Source organism: Takifugu rubripes, chromosome 11 (assembly GCF_901000725.2).
Source record: "Takifugu rubripes chromosome 11, fTakRub1.2, whole genome shotgun sequence".
Lineage (NCBI taxonomy): Eukaryota > Metazoa > Chordata > Actinopteri > Tetraodontiformes > Tetraodontidae > Takifugu > Takifugu rubripes.
The window spans coordinates 13275922-13299126 of record NC_042295.1 but is presented as its reverse complement, the minus strand read 5'-3'; the positions used below and the strand labels follow the sequence as shown (position 1 = coordinate 13299126).

General features: G+C 41.1%; 1 protein-coding gene across 1 annotated transcript; it reads left to right on the top strand.

The window, feature by feature from the left end:
• The first annotated feature begins 277 nt into the window (after positions 1-277).
• Positions 278-21231, top strand: maml2 (mastermind like transcriptional coactivator 2). Its single transcript, XM_011608635.2, has 5 exons — positions 278-1446; positions 15593-16789; positions 19443-19604; positions 19693-19789; positions 19871-21231. Exons 1-5 carry the CDS (start codon positions 1039-1041, stop codon positions 20692-20694), a joined length of 2688 nt encoding a protein of 895 aa, XP_011606937.2. The 5' UTR covers positions 278-1038; the 3' UTR covers positions 20695-21231.
• The last annotated feature ends 1974 nt before the right edge of the window (positions 21232-23205 follow it).

Genomic DNA, 23205 nt, shown 5'->3' with positions numbered 1-23205 from the left:
AGTAAGCACAATTGCCCAAAACCATAGCACATTTAAAAGTTCCAACATAACGTCTACGAATCTTTCACCTATGTATCAACGTCCATACAAACCACTATTCTATATTATCATTGTTTTATGGAGGTTTTACAGGAGCTCTACCGCTCTTGTTGATGTTCCTGCAGTGCAGTTCACCTTCCCTTCCACTAGAGTGCGCATTTGGACCCCGTTTCGTCCTCATGAATGCGTAATGTCAAAAGAGGAATGTTCGTACAATAAGGCTCTGTACTGTAGTTCCGCTTTTGCCTCGGTGCACCACACGGACGATTATGTGTGGACTATATCAGAAGAACCTCAATGGGTCCGCGCGTTGGCTCCGCGCTTTTGGACTTTTAACGTACTCTCAGATTTTTCAAAGGCGGATGCAAACAGAAAGGACTTGTTCCACCATTACAAAAACAGTGAGTGGTTAAGTTTTTGTGGTTTTTTTTTTTTTTTTTGCATTAATAGAGTTTTTTTTTTAAAACCACGGTCGCTCGCTTTCACTGTATTATTGGTAGCTCAGTGTCGCACATTTTATATAAAAATAAACTGGAAATTTGCAAGAAGGTGCCTATGGATGGAACCGAAGTTGTCTGTGCCGTGGATTTCAATTATTTCAATCCACGCTGACATTTACCTGTGAGCAGACGTTTTATAGGGAGGCGTTTTATTCTAGGTGCGAAATAGTGAGGTTTTCGTGTTTGTAAGTCATTTCATGATAATGGCTTCCTAAAATTTGGAAGAAATCAATAATAGATCTCTAAGACAGAGTGTTCATATGTCTTCAAGTTAGTAAATGTTCTCTAATCGCACTTGAGCGTATTGTCTCACATTTCATTTGCACACAGCCGTGTAAATTTATCTATACACAGCCTGCCGTTATATGTGCGCGCATCTTTCTTTCCATATTGGATCGTAGCTCAGCCCGGACCTCTTGTTTATTTCCATGCGTGTACTGTGGTCCATTATAGCCTCGGTGGACCTCAGTTTTTATAAACTTGTAGAAGACGCGCGGTTATGGGAGAAGCGACCCCTGCTCAGTCTGCAGCAGGGCCATTTGTACCCATGTTGGGTGTCGGTTTAGGAACTATGCCCGGTGCAGTCGGGAACGGACCGGTCGGGGCCAGTGCCAGAGGTTCGTCGGTACCACAGCTGCACAACGCAATAGTGGAACGTTTACGCGCCCGAATAGAGCTCTGCAGGAGGCACCATTCCACCTGCGAGAACCGCTACCAGAGGGGCCAAGCCGAGACCTCGGAAAGGGAGCATGAAAACACACTTCATCTGCTCAACATAGTCCAGCAGGGTACCGGCAACCGAAAGCCAAAGGGAAGCCGGGGATCGAACCAACAACCTCCTGAATACAGGGCCAACGGAATGCGGAAGTGCACAGAGAGCGACCAGAAAAATTCTACGCGCACAGCGGTGAGTTGGGTGATTTGTTAATGACGTTGTTGGTGTTGGTTTGATGAACAAAGAAAACCTGATCCTGGATAAAAGCGCTCCCTTCTTTATCATAAAAGATCAGATCTCATTATCCCCCAAAATGACTAAAGCCAACCAAAATGATTCCAAACAGCCTGGAAATGGATATTTTGCTTTTATATAAGCCATCAGTCCCCAGGGAAATGGTTTGTGGTTCAATGTGCAGCTGGGCCAATGACTGAAATCAGTTGTTTTCAATAATTTATTTAAAATCATGTGACTATACTTTATTTTGCAGAGTAAACGATTCTTCCAGTAAAGCCATTAAAATATAGTGATTTATCAGGAGAGAATGCTCTCCACCGTATGTCAGACAGTTAGCTTATACCTTCACGACGGCCATCATGAATTAAAATTGAATATATTTTGTCATTGAATGACCTAATGTGTGTATACGCTTTGAAATTGTGGTGATGCTGGTGAAATGCGGTCTACAAAGACAAAAAATGATGACCGCGGCAAAAGAGTGAAGAGGAAATGAAACGCTTGCACAAACAACCCTGAGGTTAAAACGCTTTCCACGATTTGTGATGATTGGTCGGGGTGAAACACCATCTAGTGCAGAAATCTTGATATATTTACTGGGTATGTTTCTATATTCATGCTGCTGAAGTCCTAATGAGATACATTTTTGAATGGTTTTGCTAAATGAGTGAGAGTCAGATTGTTCTTTGGGTGAAATCATTCACTATATCACATTCTTAGCATTTTTTTTAAAGCCATATTTCTACTATGGATTCCTCCGTGCATGTTATTGACTGTTCACACTGGAATTTACCATCAAAATACACACCAGGTGAGGGGCAAACCCACTGGATTATGAATAGATGGGAATGAAGACTCCTTTAACATCAGAGCTTATTGAGACAGGATTAACAAAGGATATTCATCAAGATGAGACAAGATGAGAGCATCGTTACCCAAAGACTCTGAAAATGATTTTCCATAATTCCTACCTGAGCTTGCTAATAGCTTTTAAATCCCATTTTAAAGAATAACCACCAGGTTCTCTTAATATGCCAGCAGTGTTAAATCTACACCATTCCCACTTGCACATATGTACAAATGTTGGGGTTGGACATTAATATCCAGTTAACATTTTAAACGAATAAATAAACCAACTACAAGTTTAACAGTCGTCTGTCCTCTCTACATGTTGCCCGACAGGCTCTGTCATGCCCAGTTGTTACTTAATGGTTCATTAAGCATTTTCTTGAAAGATTGGCCATGAAACAGTTTGAAGCAAAAGGCCCCCATATAAATGTTTAGAGCCACTGAGACATTTCCTGTACATGTTTACTTTAGGTCAAACAGGCCTTGGAAAAGCAGTAGGCAGGAGGTACCTGGTGATTAACAGTCCTTTGTACAGGGAGGATTTTCTTAGTTGCTAGTTTTTGTCCTGCAGCGGTGACAGATGTGGGAACTTCAGGCCTGCAAACACCAATCACAAGGTGATCTTTATGCAGACTTGGTCATCCTGTGACTGTAGGAGTGAGCTGGAGTGTGAATGGTTAATGTCCAAGCCAATGCTGCTGCACAGACTCAAATGAACACATTACTGCACAACACAATACTTCAAATCTTGTGTTACCGTAATTGAATGCAACTGGAAAGACGAGGCAACTTTATATAGCACATTTGAAACACAAAGTGTTTTAAAGTGCCTCGCAGAGTTAAAGAAAACCTCTAAAAAGCCATTCAACAATAATACATAAAACAATAGACATAAAATAAGTGAATAAAATGAGTGGAAGTAAAAAATCATCCTTTCCCTGGTGGACACAGACCTCACTGGTCTTGAATATACCAATTTGGGGTCTTTTGTATCTTGGACCTTCCCATCTTTATAACCTCACTGTGTATCTTGTCTGTATTGGACACAGCTCAGGTTTATAACCCAAAAAATAACATAGGAACAAAGAAGCAAACAGTAGTAAATTGTAATGCAGCAGAGGGGATAAACTATCAATCAAAGGCTCATGTGAACAGTAGAGTATTTAGTTTGGATTTGAAAGTGGCCACTGTGGGGGCACATTTGCTCTCATCAGGGAGTCTGATCTGTGCACGCAACATTGTAGCTAAAAGCAGCTTCTCCATGTTTGGTTCTGACTTGAGGTTCTACCAGGTGAGTGCTTCCTAATGATCTCAGGGCTCAACTGGGTCTATATTCTACAAGGAGATCAGAGATGATTCTGGCCCAAGATTATTGAGTGTTTTGTAACCTAGCAGCAGCACATTGAAATCAATTCTGTAGGTAACTGCGAAGAGGAGTACGGTAATGTGTTGGAACTCTAGCAGCGGTGTTCTGAATGAGCTGAAGCTGTCGAACAATCTTTTTAGGAAGGCCTGACAGAAGAGGGTTTCAGTAATCCATCCTGTTGGAGATGAAGGTGTGAATAAGGTTTTAAGTCTTGCCTAGACATGAGGCCTCTGTTTCAGATGGTAGAAGGCTGACTTGGTTTCTCCCTACACGTGAAGATCAACACCTTCAGTTTGAGGTCTTTGTTATGCAAATGACAGAATCAAGACGTTGCTTTTGTTGTACTGTTTATGTTTTATATCTTTCCTCGTAGGATTAACTGCCCTCTCCAGCTAGCATCTGACTGATGAACTGGCAACTTGCTGGTTGTTAAACTGAATTCTTATTTTGTGTTGCATCAAGTATTTCAACTATTTTTTGGATTATTTTTTGTAGTTTTGTTTTTGTATCTACTCAGTTTACAAACTGTAAATTTGGCAAATAGCACAGAATGTTTTTAATATAAAAAAGACCAATAAAATGAATATTATTATACCATTATGGTGTTCCGGAAGGCTTTGAAAGCCAACACTTCTTCTGATTGGCTTGCCCTGGAAGCCCTCGGATGCTTCAGGGTGCGTGGGTTTTGTGGTAAGAGTTAGGAGCGTCTAACCCGCCCTGGGATCTTGTACCAATGTCTGCGTCAGTGTCTCTGAAGTTCCTGTTATGATTTGAATATCGTTTTTCTTTCATTTTTTTGGCTGTTTTCTTTAAAAAATAAACAAAAAAACGAGTTGAGAGGCATATTTCTGCTGGCATGTGGATCTTTTGTAGGATATAATATTTAGATTCATGTTGATTTATTTAAAGCTACTTTTTTACCTGTAGTTTTACAAACTACATGTCACCAGGGGTAGAAATGTAGTTCAAACTGTCTGAACTACATGACGTTTGCCAACTAGCTTCCCCAACACAGCATATTTTTGAGCATTCGTTTGCAGTAGGGTGGCGTGAGCGCTGTAAGGGCTTCCTGGTAAACTCCGTTTGACTGTTAAAATGCCTGAACTGGAGCTGCCGGTGGTCTTATCTGGCCTGGCTATAAGGTGAAACAGTTAGCCTGGGTCCGTGGGGGCCACCCAAAGTGAGGTCCGCAGCTTCCTGCAACACACGCAGCATCCACATTCATCCCACAGATCAAGGACATGGTTACCAAAGACTCAGTCGATGCAATTCTGTGGATTCTGAAGTTGTAATCAAGTGTCGATTGCGGTAGTGCAATATCTTGCTGACCATTATCACCAAATTCAATCTGTCCAGCTATGCTTTAATTAGTATGATCATTTAAAGGCAAAAGTGGCACAGTAAATATAATGCCTAATAATAATAATGCAGTCAACGCTACAAAAAAACCCCAGAATCACCAGCACGATCATGTGAGAGAAGCAAAATTAAGATGCAAATCAACCTCAATATTCTGTAATCTGATTCTCAGGACATGATTCCAGATTTATCTCTGTAAACAAGTTGTTATTCAAAGACAGGAAAGTGTTGAGTTAATATCGCACACAAACTAATGCTGTGGCTTGTCACTTTCCTGGAAAAGACTGAGTCCGAGGAGATTTGTTTTGACAGCATGTTGATTCTGCCTTAGTTAATTGCCACTGCATCCTTTTTGGCTAAATCGTGCATGAAACGAACGTCTCAATTCCTCCAGTAAACACAGTGTCCCGATAACATCAGCAAACATGTGTCCTCAGCAACTTTGCTATAGATTTTGTAATCGTGATGAGTTCGCCCTCGAGGGAGAGTTGGACTACAGGCTTGTACAGGCTTCTGCACTGGCAGCCAACCCAGATACCAACAGAACAAACCAAAGTTTGATGAGCGACATTTCTCAAAGGACCTTTAGATTCAAATCCCTTTCAGGTCATGAATGCTTTTATTGAAACTATTAGAGATTATGTTCTCAGTCATGTTAAGAACAGCTTTTTTAATATCATTCAGTGTCAGGGTGGCATAATGGTCACAACCTTCCACAAAATATTTATCCTGGCATGATGATGTGCCTAATCTGTCAAAAGCCAGAGCGTCTGTTCGGGGGGTTCTTTACTTTGTTCTTACTAAAACTTCATTTGATGTGGTGCTTTTCGTGTCTTGCTTTTCTTTGTGTGTCCGACCGTGGAGGCTGTAGTTGACTACCCACTTCAACAATGTTGTTGTTGGCAAAAACAAGCATCACTTCCTGTACACCAGTGGGCTTTTCCCAGAGCAGCGTCCACAAACAGCAATAACATTCATAAGCTGAGAGGCAGTTTGAGAATTAGTGATGTTAAATAGGATTATATTTGATATATAAAGACATCGAACAAACACTGTTTATAGTAATTATAGCATAGTATAGTATAGAGAAAGTATAGTATAGTAACTCACTTTTTTGTTAGTGAATTGGACATGCAGAAATAGCATGAAGCAAGAAAATACCCTAAAACAAAATATGATACCTGCAGCAGTGTAGATGGATTTGAACTGTAGATCTTCCATTATAGATCATCTCATCATAGAATCTAAAAAAAATCACCGCTCCACCATCTTTTCTCGTCATGCTGCTGCTCTCATACATATATTTTAGCACACTCGTCCACACACACTTAATGTTTTATTCAGTAGTCAATGGGATTCCTGTGCCCATCTTTAAGTAGCGCAGCTTAAGTCATAGAGACGAGCCGTCTCTTTCTCAATCTTTAGCGGACAACACGATGAAGGATGCTCAGGAGAAACAAGGGAAGGCTGCTCTGGTGGGCCTGGTTTGTTCCGCAGCTGTACCTCTTTATTCTCTTCAGGTAAATTTAACCTTTAGTTGAACAGAAACAACTCTAATTCTACATCTGGAATCTGTCCTTGACTATGGCAAGAAGTTTAACTTTAAACATCATTTAACATCCTGGGACACACTTAATCAGCAACATCACTTCACAATATTTACTCAGAAGTACATAACTGGGAAAGAAAAACAACTTCTGGTTTGGGATTAGTGGAACCTTAACCAGATTATATATTATTATTTCACAAACACACAAGCGTGGTTTTAGGAATCCCTTTGATTAACTGTCAATGATAGAATGGGACTATTGTTATTAATCCTTAAGCCATTCATATGGTCTCTAAATACACTGCATAATATTTACAATTAATTCTGCTCTCAATTCACAAGGTCATTAAATATGCACAGGCATTCGAGAAACAGAAGGGAGGAACTGCTACACGACTTCAGGCTTGTGATTATTTTTTTTACTCTTTCCACATGAAAGCATCTTTTGTTGTCGCCCTTTGGTGTTTTTGCCCACATTCATTCTCAGTCATCATTTTACACCAGTCATCCATCAGTTCCTTGAAATATTACGAGGATTTAATTCATTTATTTGTTTATTGAAATATCTTAACTGTTAATCTCCATTCAGACATGAACACCCACGTAAAAAATAAAATTCTTAACATTCCGGGAAAAAGGTTCAGCAATGAAAGGGGTTTAGTCTCTGCAGCGGACTCTTGTCTGCATCTAGATACTTGTTTCATGTTTTGAATATAAATGACTCTACTATTCAGCACAAGTGAACATTTGCACAAGGTTGAAATACCCCCACTCCCCCAACAGGTTTAGATCGGAGTCCCCACTGTATGTCTGGCATTGGGTATGTGTTTTCAGCAGCTTCCTGCTTCTGCAAACACTTCATTTAAATGTAAGCATTATTTTGGATCAAAACATGAAAATCTCTCTTCTGCACAACAAAGATAATAGAGGACAATAGAGGATCTGGGGATGGAAACGTTGATAACAATGTCATAGATTTTATTATTACAACATTTCGTTCTCAATCAAATTGATGATGAAATGTTGGAATAATAAAATCTAATACATTGTTTAAGGATATTAAGAAATAAAGACACAGCTTTCAGCAAAACTCCGAAGGCCACATTTATCATTTAGACACTCAGTTTATATATCTTTCTTTCAAGGGAACCTCCTGTGTTCATGCCTGATGTGATTTCTTTTCCTGAGAAAGTTCTTTGAGGTTTGTCAGGTTTTTCTTGCTTGACTTAATTGAAGAGAGACCAGGATTGTGTAGGAAAGGTGGATGGGGGCGGGGGTAGTGCAGGCCTGTACCTTGGAGTGTCTTTCCACAAGCGCTTTGCTACCTTGTGCTGAAACTGGAACCCTGTGGGAACGAGCAGGTTCGGGGTCATTATATACGCAGGGCATGGAAGGTGAACTGAGGAAACAACCTGCACAAAAGCACAATGGATTTGTCAAATTAATGCTAAAAGAAGCCAAAGTAAAGCCACTTCTTTTAAGCTTACCATTGATGTCATGTAGTTTAAAAGCACAAGGTCGTCTATGATTGTTCACAGTTATCTAACAATCATGATACATCAACATTATACCTGCTGTTCTAAACAGTTCCAGCTATTGGAGAAAAGGGTACGCACATCAGACGCCCTACAATGATTGCAATCACTTTTCTGAAATTCTGGATGCCTTACATAGTTGAAGAAATTAATAGAAACACACAATTAACTCTTTCGTTGAGTAACGATTGTCTTGAGAAAATAAGAGCTCAAACCGCCTCGTTTACCTTGCTCAGGAAATGAGAGAGTGGGCTCCCCTGGTGTCACTGGCAGAGTTTTGCACAGAATGCTGGGCTAAACTGGGAGTGGAGGCCCATGTTAGATCAGAGTTCAGACATGTTTACATTACAGCTCAGGATATTTCTCAGAGCCTGGCCAAGCTGCAGAGGTTCCCAGGCTCCAAAGATGTGGAGTGCTGAAAAGAGGCACAAGTGTTCACTTTTTCTTCTCTTCCTCCCACTACAGTGATCTGGGATCTCAGTCATAGTTCAACTCCATTTGCATTGTTAGAATATTCTCTTCTTTGCAACAACTGGCTTTAGGAGACTATTTCAGGTGAACTAGGCGATTTTAAGAGCCGTTCTCTACTACTCTACTACTACTCTCTACTAACAGCTAAAAGTGTGACAAAAGTGGTCCATATTTAATTAAAGTAGACGATTCATTTATCAATGAATTTCTGTAAATGTCCTGTTTCTTGCATCAGTTTTACCAGTAATATGAAGAAAAAGCAGCTGAAATATTTGTGTTGAATGTTGGGCTGTGCTGAGGTGTCGCAGTGTTGGCTGTGCTCTGGCGTCTGCTGTCTCTCCACCTTGCCTAAAGGCACACAGTCATTGGTGTTGCCTCGACGCCATGAAAGGTGAAACCATGGCAGGTTACGTGTGTGTCCTTGAAAATCAAATACAATTAGTTTGTAACAGAGCGTTGATGTAATGGGACAAAGCTTCTGTGGCTTTGGACATCTGGTTCTAAGTTAGCATGCCAGCCAGTTAATACCTCATCCCATACAAAAATGGCTTCAACAAAATTAGTCACCACAGCCAAAATGCTAATTCCTAAAAAAAAAAAGAACTTTATTTTAAAAGGAAATTAAAGAAAGCGAGCATTCAACGTATATGGTATTTTCCCACTGAAAACAGCAAAATTAAATTATTCTGTTAACTCATAAAACACACTTCATTCAATGTCTGATACAAACAAACAAGAATATACTAACCTATGTTGGTCAATCTGTCCAAAGTGTAGTAAATGTATTTGAAATGCATTCTTATTTCATTTCTTTGATATGATCCACCCTCTGTTTGTTCAGAAACCTCACAAGTACATTTTTATCTACAGGCATTATAGTGACACGTGGGTGTGCAAATGGGTTTACAAGTGGTCAGTCTACATAAACAGAATACACAACATAAGCATATGTAGCTAGATTAGGCTCCAGGACCCTCCCCGTGACCCCAAAAGGGATAAAGTGGTCAAGAAAACAGATTGAAACAACATGGAATAAAGCCTACATGGAAAAAAAGAGGCATTACATAGAACAAAAAACAGGCAACAAGCCAGTGTCTAACAATTATTCTTCAAAATCGAAGGTAAATACTCATAACGGAAAGACTTGTTGTCCTTTCCCCTTTCAAACAAACTGCAATGCTGCATTCTTTTCTGTCAGAGAGAAAGTGGGGTTATTATGTGCAAATGCATGATAACAAGGAAAAAGAGTGAAGAGAACATTCCTTTCTCACTCCCACTCTCCTCCACCACACCCCCATCGCTACTCTCTGCCACCCCACCCCCAGTTTCCTTCCTGTGCTTTTTTTAGTCTATTGGATTTTTCTTTTTTCCAGACCCGGAAACAAATCTTGCCTTTTTGTGCTACGAGCATTGTTTTTGATGGGTCTGATACACAGAAACGTGGTGACACGCCAACCTTCCTCATATGATATTCCCTCCACTGCACTTGGCAGAAAGTCTATTCTGCCTTTTGCCATTCATGATCATAAACCCCGATGTATTTTTTTTTCTTCTTTACATTACGCAGCGATGTGTTGAATGCACTGCTCAGCACTGTCACTCATAACGAAGGGATTCTTCTGCTGAGAAGAAGCGTTTTGCATCTGTTGCGCCGTCTCAGTCAGGGTGTTTCCAACCAAGCTCAAGTGTTCGGCCTGATGTAGCAACAGAAAAACTGCTTTCTACTCACTAAAGGGAACTAGTTAAGCTTAAAACTAGCACAAACAGGCAGGATAATCCCATAGTGATGCACAGAGGAGTTACAACTCGTATGGGTTAGTGAAATTCAGAAAGAACCTGGTTGTTTAATTGTGACTTTAAAAGCTCATTTTACAGAAGGAGAGTTTCAGCACATGAACAGACGCTGTTGCAAGTCTCTGATCATTAACCATTAACCAGAACTGATATTTTACAGCATATTGCATAAAGATAATACTTGGATTTTTTATTCTTTACTCATATGTAAACATAGTAATACATGAAAGCTGGAAAAACTGCAAGGAAACTATGAATTATTAATTGTAATTCTCAGTATTTTACTATGTTTAACAATGAGATTTAATCTGTAACAATAGAATTTCACCATAGAAGTCTACATATGTGACTGTTGCACAACTATTAGTGTAAGAAATACTTGTATAAGAGACAATAACTCCCACATGTGCTCAAATCTGTGATCACATCATGGGAAAGTTTTCTTTTACTGGACGAATTACCTGAGAGCACACTGTGACTCCTTCACTTGCTGTGACATGTAAACCTGTTTCTGGTTCACAAGCTCTTTAGAAACAGAAAAAGTACCCTGCATGCAGAAACTTGTCCTTGCAATGGGTTCTACTGCACCCTTGAACTCTTCCTGTGTCTTTAAAGACTAACACATGTACATACAATTAGGAAGAATAACTGCTGGGATTTCTGAAAAGGAAAATTATAATAAAACATTGGTTATAATATATACAGATATTACCTGCCTACAATGCCTGTTTGCCTGGTTGACCAATTATTGTTTCTGAAACAGCAAATTGAACTTATTGTATGCTTATATCTGTCCACTTGTAATTAGTATTTCAAATGCATTAGCAACATGTGTTGTTTTTTGGTGTTTTGGGATTGTTGGGATCTTTTTTTTTTTTTTGGTCTTCTGGGAAATGTCAAGCTGATGATAAATTTTAGAGGTCACATATTTTCTGCACAATGATCCCCCCCAGTGGTCCCCCCACTGCAGACTTTTCCTCAGAATCTGTGAGAGCTCTACACTGTTTTCTGTGTGCATCTCTGCCAGCGCCTGGTCTGCAAAGACCTTATTTGGAATGTCAGAACTGATAGGAGTAGGAGTCAAACAAAGCGTCCTACTCATTTATTTTTTTCCCCTCTTACGTTCTATCCATAGCAGCCCCCTTTTAAATACAACTAGCAGAGGATAGCTGAAGAGCAGGAGCAGATTAGTGTGTCTGTTTGTCCTCCCACATGTGTGAGCATTTCAGATGAAACTGAGAGAGATGACAAAAATCAACAAGTATACCCTTTTCAACTGATGGATTTTTTCCCCACTCAAGGGCTTTAAAACACTAAATGTGTCCCCCCTCTCTAAAAGCATGGAGCTTATCAAGACCTGGCTGAGTGAAGCAGCATTAACGTGGCATTAAGCACTCAATGCAGGTTTCTCATGGGGCATAAAATGGATCCTTGTTTCACTGGCAACATGACACGCTAGTGTTGCTAAATCGCACTTTGCTGCAATCAAATGTGTAAATATTGTTTTCGCAGTTGGCATGTCAGTCATTGACTTTTAGGATTTCAAAATTCCGACTGCTGCGTCGGATACACGCAGCTCAGAAGTTTCCCATGAGCTATTGCAGCTAAATTTTAGTTTTCTTTTTAGTGGTCAGAGCTATGACCCATGACTGTGTTGCTCAACTCACTCATGGCACCAGTGACTCTTACCACGCTGCAGCTGCGTGCTGAAAAACAGCCAGATGTTTAGGATGGTCAAATGAGCCTTGTGACCAGGAAACAGCCACACATGCCATAGGAATTGCCTTTGAAAACAGGAAGGGAACTTGTTCCCTGCTTATGGGTGTTTTCCTGTGGCATAACCGGAGGCAAGCTTTGTGTTTGGCAGCTCTAGTGAAAGAAAAGATACTAATTGTGACATGGAAATTGACCCAGGAAGGGTTTTTTTTAGAAGGTTTTATGCGACCGAATGATGTACAAAAAACTCAACTCAGTTTATCTTTTGATGTTTTAGATGTGACAAAACACAAGTGCTTTAAAAATACAATTTAATTCTTTACTTGCACACCTGGCACACCTCTGTCTACTTGCTAGTTTGACTGCATCATCTCTCCATGCACCTCTGGGGTCTACAATAATTGCCCTTTTTTATGGGGCAAATTTAAAAAATTCAGATGTGAGCTTTTGTTTTTTAAATTATTAGTTCAAGAGGTTCCTTTTACAGCCACTGCATACTGCATGGAGCAGCTCTGGCCACTGGTGATTTTGTGTAAATGTCTTTCTGGTTAGGAATGACGTGGAGATTGAGATGACAGCAGTGTCAGGAGCTCTGTGAGGCACATGGCCATCGGTGATGAGATGTGACGGCTTGTCGCTGCGATGTTGGTGACCTATAGTATGTCTTCAGTAGCATGACCTCGCTGGTGTTGTGTTGATTTGACAGGGTCTGCCTTTTTGCCTCACAAACACACGGACTTGCACACTTGATATTTGTCCTTAAGAATTCTGCTCCATAAATCTCCCATAATTACTGTCATTTTGTGGAACAGGAGAATATAAAGCCTATACATCCACTGCAAAATAAGCCGTTCCATAATTTAACTGGTTGTAATATCAATCTTTACTGTTGCTTTTGATTTGTGCCCTCGGATAATAGAGCTGTGGTATTTGAACAAGATGTGTCTTTTATGCGCAAGCTGACTTTTAATAACACAGCAAGCTTCTCCATGGAATGTTAGTGATGAGCTAACTGTTGGAAGAATCTGCCCTCGGTAAACATAATGGATGATTTCTCTTCAAAGAGCCTCTTATCGTCTCTCACCATTTCCCAGAGGCTGCCACAAAGCTGTCTTCCTTTTTTCATGCTGCTGTTGCTGCTGCTCATGCTTCTCTTCTGCTTGCTCTCTGGAGGACAGCCTCAGTCTAATACAACTGTGTCAGGAAGTGTGGGGATGTAAAGTGCTGATGAGCCAAAAGTAGCCCACCTCTGCAGTGTGCGGCTTTGTCCCAACGCACTCCAGTCTGATTAGGGAAGCACACCATCAGCCTATGTGCACGTTCCTCTATAGCCTTATGGGATGGACCCTGAAGGTACGTTCGTTTTACGGATGAATGCTATTCAAAAGTGGTCAACAACAGCAGAAAAAAGCAATGCTGTTGTGATGATTATTAAGTACCATGTGAATGTGGAATAAAGAGTTAGCGTCCTTAGCTTCATAAAATTACAATTTTTCAGGTTATCCAGGAGGTTAGTCATTCTGCTTTAAACTGAAATTATAGTGAAGCCTATAATTAAACAGAGCCCTCTATATTTTACTATTCTACAAGCTTTATTTTGCCTGGCAGTTGAATATTGGCACTGATCTTAGGGCTTTTGTTTCATATCTGGCAATAAATGAGCAAAAATCCTCTCTTAAAACAGTATGCGACCTGCAGAGCTGCATAAATATTATGTCTCCCTAGGAACACAACATTCATATTTTTTCCTGTTTTGGAACTAGTTTTTCCATGTCAAATGTAGGAAGGAAGGTTTAATAAGTCTCCCAGGAATTGATACCAATATGTTCCTGAGTTTTAGTCAAGAGATTTAAGGCTGGTGAGCTTGATTTTATTATATACACACCCTCAAATGCTGTACCTGTCGAGAATGTCCATTAATCAGTATCAATAAGTAGTAGAAAATAAAGACCAGAGTAAATGTTTTGGGGGTTTGGCTTCATTAACATTCTGTTTACATCTCATCGAGACCTGAGCCGTACATGAGGGAGTTATAGATATATCTAGCAAAAGGACTCGTGCGTTCATCTATGATTTGGACAAAGTGTACATGAGTCTTTCATGAGTCACTTTCGAAGACATTCTGAGCTTCAAAGCTCATTAAATGTTAATCAAAAAATCTATTTCCAGATCACTTGGAGATCTGTCATGAGATTTGAGACCAGTAAGAGGCCACTGCCTCTGAGGACTGAGTGAGCAGGGTGGTCCTGACTGTGTAAAATGTATTTGCCGTGATTGAATTTTTTTTTTTATCTTTATTGGACATTTGACATTAAAGACAAAATGCAGGTGACATAATTCGGGCAAAATCTGGAATTAACAAAGAAAAGCTCCCTCTAAGAATCGTTTTTAAATGGCACATATATATACATGTATATGGGGTATGTTTGTCCTTTAATAGCTTTTGGCCACAGCATCAGTTTTGGTTCCATTATTCATGGCTTATTCTCTCGGATAGTTCTTGAACTATGAGTTCCTCAGTTTTTTCAGAAAGAGCCCTGCGAGAGTGCGCATGAGGTGCAAACACTAGAAGGCATGTTTTCATCTGCATTTGGTTGAAAAAAACAAACAAAAAATAATGTATTCTTCGGAGGGCAAAAGCCTCTGCATTAAACTAAGTCTCTTGGAAATGTAATCTTCTGCATATTCTTCCACAGGCTTCTTTCAATGTCTTAAAAACGGACGAATTAATGCTGCAAGGATGGAGCGGTTAGAGTTGTGGAAAAGACATGTATAGAATGAAGTCAGAACCACGTGCCAGCATGTTAAGCAGAATCTCCGACACAAAGGAGAAACTCAAAAGGAGGCAGAAATGAAGAAAATATAATGTATGCAAATGAGGGAACAAAGACCTCATTCTTCTCTCAGCTTTCTCTCAACTGCATTAGACTCCTAACTCGCGCCGTGCCCATTGCACATCGACTTGATTGCTTTCAAATATTCTGCTAATTTTGGATTATTGCTACACTCTGATATTTACATCTTTGCATTTAAAAAAAAAGTATATCTGCTTGAGTTTTTTTAGTAGTGATTGAAAAAGAAATTGTCCTAATGATGCAAATAATCCTCCTTTACAAACAGCTCAAGTACAGCAGAACGTCAGAGCTGAGAACAAATTCAAAGTTGATCAGATTTAATGACAGCTCCAATAGAGAATTCGGCGTAACCGTCCTCACTACGGTCGATATTATTTGATTTGGCTCATGAATGCTTTAGAATCAAGTGCTGTAATTGAAATTTCTATATAAAAATTACTTGACTTGAGGGGAAGTTTTCCGTGAAACAAATCTGTTTAATTTCCACTGCAATGAACTTTCAGAAAGTGTCTGCAGGAAAAATGGGACGGCAGCAATTGGAAGATCTTCTGTATATCTTTTCTCCTTGTTTTGACATTTCAGTCTTTTCTCTCTGTGTCTTTTCCAGCTCCAGGGTTCTTTAAGAAGAAAGATTGAGGGACATTTACCAGGACAAGTACAGAAGCAAAATGGGCTCTCCTGTGGTTTCCCTGGATCAAACTTCAAGCGGGTGTGTGTAGATACTGGGAATCTGGGACATGGGTCCTGCAGCCATAACCTACCCCAGCCTCATACGCTACATGGATCCTCAGCCATGAGCACACAGAGGAAGAATTTCATGGTGCACCATGGTGGAGTTGGATCGGACAGATTCAATATGACTTTGAAAGAAATGAAAAAGGAACCCATTGAAGTCCCGTCCTGCGGCCATCATTCCAACGCCGAGATGATTTTTGACTTTAAAGATGAAGGCGGTGGACAAATTGACCCCGAGCTCCAGGATCTCTTTGACGAGCTGACAAAGACGGTGCCAACGCTGAACGACCTGGAGTTTGAGAAGATACTAAAGCAGGACGATGCATTTGGTGTAGATTTAGGTCGCCCAAGTTCTGCCGGAGCCCCCGCCAGTTTGTGCTCCCCAGTGGAAAGGCCGATAAAGATGGAACAGTCCCCAGAGTTTGCTCAGGTTCATAGCGGGTCGCTGCAGCTTCGACCAGCCTCAGCCGGACCCTGCTTCACGCTGACCACCACCTCTTCCGCCAACACATCCCAGAAAGCTACTCAGGCCAGCAGAGCCATGCCTTGTTGGCCTGAAATATCTCACGCTGAGCAACTGAAGCAAATGGCAGCCAACCAGCAGCAGCCCAGCTCCTTGCTTCATCATCACCAAGCACCCCCTTCAGGAATGAGTAGCTGGACTCCTTCCCTAAACACCCACTCCCTGACTACCACCTTCCCCCAGGACAAAGTTTCCAGTCCTGCCCCAACTGGCCAGCAAAGGTTTAGCTCCCAGAGTAAAAGGCTGAACAACTGCCTGTTCAAGGCAAACAGCTCTCATCATGTGGACATGAAGGTTCTCAGTGTTAAGCCCACGTTGCACTTCAGCCCCAAAGCACCTCACTCTGGCAGCCAGCCAATGCCCAACATGACAAGCACAGCGACCACCACTTCAGCCCAGCAACAGCAGCAACTGTCCCCATCAAATGGCAACCAACCGCGTCCAACGCTCCCCTTTCCAATGCCACAAATCACAGCAGGGCCCCTCTGTCTCCAACCCAAAGCTGCGCCTGAAGGGATGCCTTTTAAACTGACCCAGCCAAGACAGGTGAGGGCTCTGGCCAAGGTTCCTTCACACATTACTCTTCTTTACTGGTATCATTGATTAGAACAGACACAATTAGAAAGAAGACCACTCAATTTTGTTTATTATCAATGCATCAGCTGGAGCTAACAATAATACAGCAATGATACAACATCAAGGCAGTGGGTTTTCTTGTGGGACCTGTATTGTTCCAGCTTCAGTGAAGTGCCTTTGCCCGTATGTCTCCTTTGAATATGCATTTTCCCGGAAAGTTGACAATGACGCAGATTGCCAGTGCATGGTAGATTAGCATGCAGGACTTCTAATTTCTCTTCTTTTAATGGTGGTTCCCCATCGGGGCACAGATATGCTCAGCAGGATTTGCTAATTGGAGGTTGTTAGCTACAAGGGACAAGTGGTGGAAAATGACAATAATCTGCTTAGCTGGGTGCCGGAGGTTGAATCGCTGATTTTTTGAAAATTATTTATTTTTTTCAGGATTGGAGAGATTTAGACCATCATGTCTGCGGAATCTTTAAAATACATTTGGTTTTATATGTTCAAAAATGTTTGTTAACATTGGTGACAGTAGCAACGATGTTGAAAAGGTTTAAAGCATAAATTCTAAGACATAAAAATGCAACCTGGTTAAAAATTGTTGAAAATGGTTGAACGCAGACAAGCCTTACCAGAGTTGGATGACAAAAGGAGCAGTATATGTGGACAGAAACTGGTTATAGAGAGTTTTCTCCTCTTTCAGCCAGCACATACGGGGTTAAAATCCCAACTAATGAAGAAGGGACAGCTCACAGAGGGGAGAAAAGAGTCTCACAGTGAGCTGAATTAGTAATGCTAGAGAAATAAAGGTCCTAAAAGAGTGCCCTGATCCCCTGTGTAACATTAGCAACTAGCAGTCGACTTCCTCCCACTAAGCTGAACCCTTTTAAAACAGATGTGAGCTTTTGTGAAGCTTCTTGCTGTTTAATAATCACTTTCCAAGTCCAACTTGTCAAAATTCAAATTCACCACGCTGCAAATCTCCAGAAGGCAGAATAAAAAATAACAAGCTTGCTTTAGGTATGAAGATATCAGTTGGCAGCTTTTGGCAGTTGGCAGCGCTAATGCAGTAGAAAATCTGGGGCTGCTGGGTAATGTTATATCAAGGACAAAAAATGTGATGTAGTCACATCAGTATTGTTGCGGTGTATTACAGTAGAGGAGTGTATAAAAACCTGCAGTGGCGTGTTTAACTGCTTTTTCTTTTTAATACTATATTAATTCAGGTTGGTTTCTTACATGAAAAGAGCATTGTAATTTTATCTTAAGGCCTGTCATTTGGATTATATACATTTGTGCTTTAATTTCTCTAAACTTAATTTTTTAACAATACAATCAGACATTTGACCCCCATTTTTGGGCTTTAGATCCCTCTGTTATCCCCTTTTATCAATGCATCTGTATTCCTAAATCATTATTAGGCCTTTGTTTGCTCCTCCAAGAACAACAACAACATGATTCTTTTGATGATAATGTTGTGGCAGCACATTTCTCAGTCAGGATAAGATTGGGGCCACGGGGGCGGAGCCTACCAGGTTGCTTCAGCAGTGCTAAGAAGGGAGCACTTGTTTCCTGGGAAAGGGAACTGCTGCCAAGTCCAGATGCCGAGGCACTCCCAGGGGACAGCGTCATGAGTCCAGACTAGAGGAAGTGCAGTGTGAGAGCGAGGCCTGGATCACTGTCAGCTGCCTGCACTCCTGTAGGATGGGAGGCTAAATCACTCTGCTCCTTCTCTGAGGCCTGAGCCACATGTGGGATTCATTTACAACAAGCTTGTGAAGAACGAGTGCAGGGAAAACATGGAAAACAGCTCCGTGACACATGCGGGTGACACACAGCAATATTCAGTTGTACACGCTAAAACCAGGCACAGCCCCGTCGTGAAATGTGGACAATCGTTAAAATAATCAGAACGGTGACTACAACGTAAATGGCAGCTTAAAGGCGGAGGAGAAGCAGCCTGCAGTCGTGCTCCGCTCCTCTTTGCTGTGTGGGTTGAGCACAGACAGAGACGTCGTGCAGTCCGTCCTGATGCGACTCTTGACAAGATTTACCTTTCTGGTTTTCTGATCCCGGCTAACTGAGCACCAGTTAACTATCATCCACCCAATTAAAACGGGTGTGAACATTCTTCTCCTGGGGAAAAACAAACTCAGTTCTCTATAGACCCTCATCCTGTAGTAAAGTGAAGGGTTTTCCCACCAACCGAACCCTCAGAAACCTTTTAAAACCACATTTTCATGTCAGACGTCGGTGACGGTGAAGGATCGCCTGCAGCAACACACAAGAACAAGACTGGCGTGAATGTGGACGTCTCACTTTTACCTCATTGTGTTGAATATAATCAATGTTATGTCAAGAGTCCAATGGAAGAAATGGAGATTGTATTAGTCATTGTGTTGGCACAACACAACACACACACAGGCGCAAACAGGAATCTAAAGTTGCGTGCTCTTGCCCTCTAATGGTCAAAATATGTGATTGCAAAGTTTGGACGACTGTGGTGTTTGTGTTGCTTTTTGCAGCAAATATCCAAGAAAGAAGAAAGAAAAAATCATTTGCATTGACGGGTTAAAGTTTGTCTTATTCATGCCAACCATAATGTGTGTCTCTGTTACAGATCGTCCCTCCTGGTTCGAGGCAGCCTGCGTCTGAAAGCTTGGGAGCGGTTCCAGGCCAGCTGCAGCATCGGGCTCCTGCACCCAGCAACCAAGACAAAGGTCCAGCCAAGAATCCGGTCCTGCAGAGGCAGCTCACCCAGCAACACGGCCTGGGCAACTCAGTCAGTCACATTTTCATTCCACAAACATCAGTGCAGCTTTGGCTCCTTGAATCCTGATGTTAATTAAGGATTTATTTATGTTGAAAAGGACAAAGACAGTTCCCGTGATCGCTTCGGTCACTATCTTACGCGACCGCCGCCTGATTACAAGCAGAGCACGGTGCAACAGGGAAACATCTTTCCAGGTGTGGTCTCATTTTGCTTTACAGAGTATCGGGAATTCTTTCCGGCATCGTTTTCATCCGTTTCTCTGGGTTTGTGTTTAGGTCAGAACTCCCTGTCGTCCAGCAACAGCCATGAGAAGGACCTCCAGCCCTTGTCCTGTAGGTCCGGTCCACGTTGGAGTCCTTCCTCATCTGACCACAGCTTTGGTATCAGAACAGACTCTCACCCGGCGTCTTGTGCCGGAAGGTTCCAGCATCAGAATCAAATCGGAAGCAACCACAATAAAGCTAGATTCTTGGTGCCACCTCCACAAGGGAATTCTGCTTTTGGGATGAACAATGTAGCAGGTGTGCAATCGCCAACAGTCTCAGGTGACCTGCATTCTCCAGAGGTACCTGGTCCAGGCCTTGGAGGGTTAATGAGAAATATCACTATGGGCTGGAGCTCCACCAACAAGCAAGTAACAGCTGGACCGGGCGTTAGGAGGCCATCTAATCCGCTCCAGCCTCAGGGGACACAGCTGGACATACTCAACCATTTATACCCGCAGAGACACGTTGGTCCTCCCAACCAAGTAGCACCAGACAGTGGGATCCTGGCTCAGAACCTTTCCATGAGAGACACGGGCCCGAGACCAAGCCAGCCTATGATGGGCTCACCATCAGCAGTGATGAACCTGAACCAGTCCTCCCCTGAACAGAGGGTACCCGCTGGCAGCTTCTCAGAGTCCAGCCCCAACGTGAGCAGCTACCACAACAACCGAGCCAACCACCTGACCTTCGACTTCCTCCCTGAAGGAGACAACACAGTTCCAGGGATAAACACAGACTCGGACTTTATAGACTCGCTGCTCAAATCCGGTTCTGGAAATGACGACTGGATGAAAGATATAAATTTGGACGAGATTCTGGGCAGTCACTCATAGGTTTGGATGGCAAAATGTTACATTTAAGATATAATGGGTAACTTTTTAATGGAATTTTATATAGCTATTTGATATCCAAGTATAGATCGCGCTGTACTGTACTGTGTTGTATTTACTGTGAAGGTAATTTGTGTTTTGTGTCTGTATACTTTATTCTTTGTGTATTAGCCCAGAAACTGCTTTATTTTTGCAGTCAGTGTTTTTGTGCTGGGCCTGTCGGCCAGCGGCTGCAGTGCTGTCACAAAAGATGAAACACCAAATTCACTTTGCTGAGAGCAAAAACAGACAATGCTGTGTTGCCTTTTTAGTTTCAAAGTAAAGACTTTTTTAAATTCTCATCCACTATTTATCATATATAGTTTTTAAGCCTTTTCACTGTGGTAGTTTCTGATGTCATTTAAATAAAGTAACCCTTTGTTTGTTTATTCATGCAACAGTAATTATAATTACCAGGATAATAATAACATACCAGACATGTAATTAAACATTTTATTTGAATAAATGAAGATGCAATGTTTAAATTGTTTCATTAACGGATACTTGGGTTTCATTGTTGAGGTTTCTTTGCTTTTCTAGCAGTGCACTGAAGTGTGTGTGTGTGTGTGTGTGGGGGGGGGGGGGTTCTAACTCATGCACTAATTATTCTACATATATTAAGCAGCTACTGACGTTGCTGAAGGCAATGACATGAGCATGTCAAATCAAAGTCAAACTGAAAGAACAAGAGTGATAATGATCCCATCTGCTATTTATAGCTTCAAAACCACAGTTAAAACCTCATCCTTACAAACTATATTGCAGAGGAGAGACATCAGCATTAACAATAAAACAGTTTTATATAAAAAAAATAAGATTAGGAATTATAATAGAGACAAACAAAACAGAGACAAGTGTTGTCAATACGAATGTTTCTAATTTTATAAATGTCACTTGCGTTCTGAACTGTCACAACTGTTAGAGCATCTTTTCCAGAGAACATCTTTGGTAAAAGTAGGCCAGTTTGGGCCCTTTGCAAGGATGAAGGTTGTTTTTTTTGTTTTTTGTTTTTTTAAAGAGAACTCACTACTAACACAACGACCTTCTCGACTTTCGTAACCTTACAAAGACTCGAAAATCTTGGAACAGCTTTAGAAGTAAACAGATATCAGAAGACTTTGCATCGTTCCGGGCGCAAACGAAAAATGTCAGTGAAAGACGAAGGTTTAATTAAATCTGGAGTTGATCTACATGAGACCCATTCAAATATATTCCTTGGCGGATAACTTTATAGTCGTTTACAACGAGACTGAAGGTTGCATGCGTAACCACGCCCATTGTCATCCTTGTCTGCTATAAATACTGTATTTATCTTCAACAAAGCACGCATTGATCCATCCTCTTCATTCTTTTGCAGCCAGTAGCCGACAATTAGTGGATTATGGCAATCTCAAAATGTGTTGTTGGAACAAAGAAATGTGAACGTTGTGACTTATACGCACAGACTGTTCACTTCTTTGGCGCAATATCATTTGACAGCATTAATAACTCGAAGTAAAGATCTGTGATCGCAGAGCTCAGCCAAGCAGGTCATTTCCCCACACATTGTAACCTACTCTTCTAATATACTGAAATGTACATGTGATGAAAGCCCCTTAATTGGCTTTTTTGGCCAATGAACAGATAATGCGTTGAGTGGCGTCTTCGAGTAAATAGGAGCTTGTTGGGATCTTTTATAACGTTGTTACATTACCTGTGTCCACAAGTTCTGTTATTATTTATAAGGTTGTGACAAAGCTGTTGTTGTGACCCCATAGTAAGTTGATGTAGATCAAACTCGTCCCTGCAGTTAAGATTCCAATTAAGCAATGGTTGAAATACAACCAAATCGAGGAAAGCAGCCAATCATCTGCAGGTTTTTACAAACTTTAATAAACGTATTGAACGATTGAATTGTAAACCATTCTCTTTGTTCTCTTCATGTCAACTGATGACAACAAAAATGTATATACTATAATATATTTTAGCGCATTCATCGCGTACTTTTCTTTGGGTTCTTTCCCAGCTGTTGTATGACGTTTGTTTGCAATAATTGACAGCCTTAAATACGTTTCCACAGCTTTTCTTCGAATCGGACTTTCCAACAGAGGGCAATGTGTTCAAATAATTCAAGTTTTTTTTTATTTTGAAAGGGTTTAACCGGAAACACTCTAAACGTAATTTTTGAAAAAAAAAAAAAACTGTCTGTCTTACGCACGCGTTCAGTTCCTCTTTTGGCCACAAGATGGAAAAAAGACTCGAAATTTGAATATTCTTCATAGGGTTTAATCTTGTGTAATATTAAAAAAATTATTAGTTTACTAGTTTATATCCCACTCTGTGTGTGTGTGTGTGTGTGTGTGTGTGTGTGTGTGTGGGGGGGGGGGGGGGGGGGGGTGATAACGGATCATTTAAGATTAGTATGTTGCCATCTTCGAATTCCGCTTTACCCGGCTCTTACCACTAGGGGGCGGTCAGCTTTCGATAGAGGACGTT

Bases quoted from the DNA above. Each gene is read 5' to 3' on its own strand.
- maml2 (XM_011608635.2), top strand. From the start codon at position 1,039: ATGGGAGAAGCGACCCCTGCTCAGTCTGCAGCAGGGCCATTTGTACCC. The intron at 16,790-19,442 runs GTGAGGGCTCTG...TCTCTGTTACAG, and splicing joins AACTGACCCAGCCAAGACAG to ATCGTCCCTCCTGGTTCGAG. The intron at 19,790-19,870 runs GTGTGGTCTCAT...GTTTGTGTTTAG, and splicing joins ACAGGGAAACATCTTTCCAG to GTCAGAACTCCCTGTCGTCC.